The sequence below is a fragment of the Zea mays genome, chromosome 8 (assembly GCF_902167145.1).
Source record: "Zea mays cultivar B73 chromosome 8, Zm-B73-REFERENCE-NAM-5.0, whole genome shotgun sequence".
Classification (NCBI taxonomy): Eukaryota; Viridiplantae; Streptophyta; class Magnoliopsida; order Poales; family Poaceae; genus Zea; species Zea mays.
This window is the reverse complement of record NC_050103.1, coordinates 163,398,463-163,403,865: the sequence shown is the minus strand read 5'-3', so window position 1 is coordinate 163,403,865 and position 5,403 is coordinate 163,398,463. Positions and strand designations below refer to the sequence as shown.

General features: G+C 46.1%; 1 protein-coding gene across 3 annotated transcripts; it reads right to left on the bottom strand.

Annotated features, from left to right (window-relative positions):
* Window positions 1-976: 976 nt before the first annotated feature.
* Window positions 977-4,404, bottom strand: LOC100284976 (Chlorophyllide a oxygenase chloroplastic). 3 transcript variants are annotated; one of them, NM_001413269.1, is made up of 9 exons: window positions 4,190-4,404; window positions 3,720-3,962; window positions 3,500-3,604; window positions 3,104-3,385; window positions 2,855-3,002; window positions 2,326-2,510; window positions 2,123-2,235; window positions 1,711-2,027; window positions 977-1,617 (listed from the first exon to the last, which is right to left on the bottom strand). In NM_001413269.1, exons 1-8 carry the CDS (start codon window positions 4,262-4,264, stop codon window positions 1,715-1,717), a joined length of 1,464 nt encoding a protein of 487 aa, NP_001400198.1. In that variant the 5' UTR covers window positions 4,265-4,404; the 3' UTR covers window positions 977-1,617; window positions 1,711-1,714. The 3 variants fall into 3 exon arrangements, with proteins under 3 accessions (NP_001400198.1, NP_001400199.1, NP_001151343.1); NM_001413270.1 differs by having other exon boundaries at window positions 1,729-2,027; NM_001157871.2 differs by having other exon boundaries at window positions 1,733-2,027.
* Between the last annotated feature and the right edge of the window lie 999 nt (window positions 4,405-5,403).

The window sequence follows — 5,403 nt, the reverse complement described above, 5'->3', positions numbered from 1 at the left end:
GCTGCCACATTCAAGTTTCTGAAGCTAAACAGTTGCAGCCCCCCACCCCCCTCCCATTTATACTTTGATCCAAAGGAGGCCTGAATGGGCAGGAAAACTGCATGCCGTTTTATTAAATTGAGAAGGGAAAACAACAACAACACTCCACACCTGGAAAACTTACAAATTTAAACTACAATTTTCATTGCCATACAGAAATTAGTAGCTTTAGTAAAACACATCAGTCAAATTTAACTAAACACCAGTACATATTTTGATTCCTCTTTGCTCCTTGTTAGTTCATTCTTGAAGCAGCAGTCTTGCAAAGCTTCTGGGACATCAATGAACTGATACAAGATACTATCGAGTTGAAGAGGAGGCAGATGGCAGTAGAGAATGAGCTAAAAGAGATGCAGGGCAGGTATTCCGAGCTCAGTGTGCAGTTTGCCGAGGTGGAGGGTGAAAGAAGCTCGAAATGAATTCGAAGAACCGAACACCATGGAGATCATAGGGAATCGCCCTATGAGAAAACTAAAGGGGGAAAAGATGTTAGCCAGTTGCAGGCTCTGTAAACAGTCTTTGTGCGACGGCAACGGAATACATTTATCAGTAGAATCTCGGCACTGTATCAAATTGTAGAGTTTTGTAAGTTATATGTATAAATGTAACACCTTGTACATGCGCCTCCAGCTGATAAAGAAATCGTGTTAATTGATTGTTCTTTGCCAACAACCAGCAAGCAGCCTTTCAAGGGGTTGCTGATTGTATGTGTTTTACAGGTATAGTTTTGTATAGATCTTTAACGTTGATCGGAACCACTCCTTGATCTGATGTTGGTACTGGCAATTTGGCAAACAGGAAAACCTTGTGATGTTCATTTCCATTTGGTATGGAGCTCTGGTGCATATTATTCCTCGTATGGTCACTGACAGACCTGGCCCACAAGCAGCCGCAAACGCAGCCGCAAACGAACTGCTCTTTCCTGGTTTTTGTTTTGTTTTCCGCATAGCTTAGACGACTTTGTGTCTGCTGTGGCATACACTCTAGGAACAGATGGTGAATATATAAGCAAAGATGTGCTGCTGCCATTTCTCATATGAACATGTCTCCATAGTTAGTAGTATGATTGATTATACATGCTTTGACAAAGTAACATTCGCTGAATCTTTACACAAAAAGGGTGAAGAAAAGAAGAAAGCGAAAAGGAAAAAGAAAGAAAGAAAGAAAATATCAACCTCAGATTACAATTGCATCTCATGATAACGACGCTAGTGTACATTCCAACACCAGAGGGGAGAGAGAGACACGATGATGTTACCCATCAACCTTCGCCTTCCAGATAGACGCAGCAGCATCAGGGAGCAGAGCACAGAGACGCACGCCTAGGTAACTAATTCTGGCCGTCGTCTCGCGAATAAATGTGACGAGGAGGAAATTAAGAGACCCACCGGCCGGCTATGATCCACTCTCAGCTTGGTTACTGAATGGCAACCGTTCAGAGCCCCTCTCAACGGTGTCTCTCCACAACCGGTACCGGACCCCGAGCTTGTCATATGATACCGGCCAGTTCCAGACGTTGGCGCCATTGATCATCCGTTCTTGCTGACCAAGAACAAGCCGTAGGTCCTCGTTCAAGACCTGCACAAGACCACCATGAAAAGATATTAGATTTGTCAAGAACATTTTCTGAACCAATTCCAGCCGCATTCTACACTAATTCCTGTAAATTACTTTATCACATTGACTGACATGCCTTCTCTGCGAAATGTGACCACAGCAGGTGCATGAGCGGTACATGCTTGAGCCACGGAGCGAAGTCTAGCGACATCCGGTACAGCAGCCTAGTTTTGTTCCTAGAGGAGGGCAAGCAGACGTGGAGCTGGTGGAGGTGCGTGGAGCATTGCTGGGTGCTCTTCCCTTCTAGCTTCCCAGGCTTTGAGATGCCAATGGTCGACAAGACCATACATGGCGGTCGGAACTCCATGTCGATCGGGTAAGGATCCCAGTACCCTTGGAGCCCAGACGCAGGTGTTAAGAACTTCACCAAACTGACAGAAACAACACGACATCAGCCACCATGGTGATATTATGGAAGTGTATATTCGTCAGTTAGTTTTCACAAGTGAGATGCAAAGGTACATACCTTGGAACACTCCAGCCCTTGGCAAAGGTGGATGTGTGTGTAAAAGGAGCATGAGCAAGGTCCAAGAGGTTATCCAGGAGTAGTCCATGTTCAACTGGCAGTTCCATCACTATCTGTTGGATGATCAGAACACACCGTTACAATACAATACAATACAACACAATACACTTTTGCCACTGCATCATAGCAGGATTTCCTTTTACCTCTGCGTGTACTGTAAATCCTGAAGGAGGCAGAAGAGAAGGGATTGTAGCCTTTGGTGGGTCATCCCCAGGCCAAATCCAGACCATTCCTTCCTGCTCAAAGCATGGCAATGACTGGATGCGCACGTTGAGCATCTTTGTTGATGGCATTTTTTCACATTTCCCATCAGTAGAGTACTCCCAACCTGAAGAACATACCATTATAAATCATAGACGTTCATTATGCATCGTCCTTGCCTTTCTGTGATAAACGACATCACAAGAGAGCAATAAGAATGTCAAAACAACAACAACAAATGCCTTCCTTCATCAGAACATCTTTCAGCTAATTTTGAGGTTGTAGAACTAAATGTGCTGGAACCAATACATCGAACTTTAAGAGAGAAAAAAAGCTGTGTTTTATAAGCATGACTATTTAATTGTCACTATTAATTCAGACAGGGTAAACAAAACAAGTAGGCGCACTTCTGAAAACAAGATACAGTAACCCCGAGAATCTCTGACCTAATTCAGACAGTAGGAGACTTACCATGGTAAGGGCACTGGATCCTACCCTCGTTCACTGAACCAAGATGCAGCGGGCAAGCCCTGTGAGCACATGTGTTCTGAACACACCCAGGCCTTCCGTCTTTTCCACGGAATATCACCCACTGCTCCTCGAAGCAAGCTATCGGCACCTGAGAATGCACAGCTCATCAAGTAAGCACACACAGGCTTCAGCAACTCCCAGCTCTGTCTGTCTGTGCAATGGCTCTGAGGCATTCAGTGGTTAGTTTACCATGGTGTCATCTTTCAGATCACTGGAGAAGGCGACTGGGTACCAGAAGTTCTTCAGGCTGGGATTGTACGGCTTCACCGGGCCAGACACGTTAAGGCCCCGACGTGGCGGTTTCTTGGCTCGGACACGGGCGGTGGACGAAGTGCTTGGAACCAAGGAAGTGGGCTGCGCCGTGGACGTACTAGAGGCTCCGTCCGGTGGCAACAGCCTGTCGTTCACCAGGGTCTCCATATGCGCTAGCTTGTCGAGCGCAGATGAGACTCTGGTTTCCGAGAGATGAACCTGCAACATAAGATTAGGTTCCATGTGATGTGATGGTATTGGTAATCGCCTAACTGGTATACAGTAATCTGTAGTCTGTATCGAATGGTTTCCTGTTCCGGTACTGTAGCATACCTGATTGTGAGCTTTTGCCAGCTCCTGCTGTAGCTCGGCAAGCTCTTTCCTCAAGGTCCCGATCGACTTGAACTCCCTCGCTAGGGGGTTGAGGACCTCTACCACCTGCATTTCGGTTGCAGCATGGCACACGCGCTGTCAGTTCAGTTCCCTCACTACATCGATGACTGAACATATAATAATTAGCATTCAGCGCTGAAACTGAACTGAACTTGAGTACCTTGTTGTGGAGAACCATGATGGTGAGAAGATCATGCCGCGCCCTCCAGTCGCAGTACTGGATGTCAAAACGGACCACCTCGAGAGCCTCGTTCACGTCCAGGAACTTGCCCTTCTTGATGGGGACCCTCGGCCCGGGGTCATCCACATGGAACAGGGCCTCCAGGTTGTTGTTCTTGGCAAACTCAGCTCCGTCGTCTCTGAGCACGGCGTACACCTTGATTCCGCCATAGCGGCCAACGCCCTGCACAGCCATAGCAAAATCGTCCTCGTCAAACCTGACAGGTAATTGGGTTACTGGTGGAGAGAGCTCGGCGATGAGCAGAGATAGGATTCATTGTGAACTGAAAACCCATTTGTACAGGGAAAAAAAGAAAAAGAAACAGAAACTATGGTTTCTGGCATCAGAGAGGCCCAAACAGGGAAGAAACGGAACCCGGAAACAAGGAGGAAGGGGGACAAAGAACCGACCTTTCTGGAGAAACAGGTGAGGGAGGGCTTAATGAGCAGCTGCGGCGCCAAGGACAACAAAGCCACCGTGTTCATGGAGAAAGCCGGCGCCGCCACCGCTACCGCTGCCGCTGCCGCCGAAGTTTTGAGCAGGGTGAGCCCAATCCAAGAGAAGAAAAACAGAAAATCGGGAGGGAAAGAGAAACTGGTTGCGTCTAGTTTCTTTTCCGGAAAATGGAATCAGGCGTCTGAAGTGGGCAAGTCGATAAGAGGTGGGAGGTGCTCGCGATCTCCGTGAGCCTCACACGCGACGCCACGTGTGATCCGGCGCGATGCTCGGGCTCCGACGTGGCGGCCACGAGCACCAAGGGTTGCGCGCCCGGAACCCACAAATCTTCCGATTTTTTAATAACATATTTTAGTTTTTTTACCTAGTATACTTTTAGACATATAATAAATAAAGTACTTTCTTTCTGGCCATATTAAAATTCGTTTTAGGTTACAATGGGTTAGTATTTGATGTATGTGTTTTTATAAACGTGTCTAAATTCATCACCGTATATTTAAATATAAAAATAAAAATTAAGAGCTAAAATAAATACTATTTCGAAACAGAGGAATATATTTATACCCTACTCTATAGGTCACCGCTGCAACATATGGTGGAGATATTATATGACTTGGCGCTATAGGTCTAATATCATTACAGGCATGATGTGGTAGCATCTCGATGTTATGGTCTATTATCTATGACACTTAGCTTCGAGACCCTAGCCGACCTTCATTTGTTTCTCATCTCTCTTTGTATCTAACTTCCTAGTCATTTCAACCTTATCTAATTTATTGATTTAATCTTTGAAGCCCAGATTTAATATTCAGAATTTCAAGACCAAGGTATCCTCCCTCTCCTCAATTTGTACACTTTGATTTGGTCTATGTGAAAGGGAATTAGGCTTACACCTATTTCCTAATTGATTTTGGTGGTTGAGTTGCCCAACACAAATAATTTGACTAACTAGTTTGCTCTACTCTATAAGTTCTACAGGTGTCAAAGGTTCACCATAAGCCAATAAAAAGACCAAGAGAAGGGTTCAAACAATAGAGCAAAAGACAACCCGGAAGGCACCCTGGTCTGGCACACCGGACTGTCCGGTGTGCCACCGGACAGTGTCCGGTGCACCACCGAACAGTGTCCGGTGCACCAGGGCGGTCGAAGCCAAACTCGCTACCTTCGG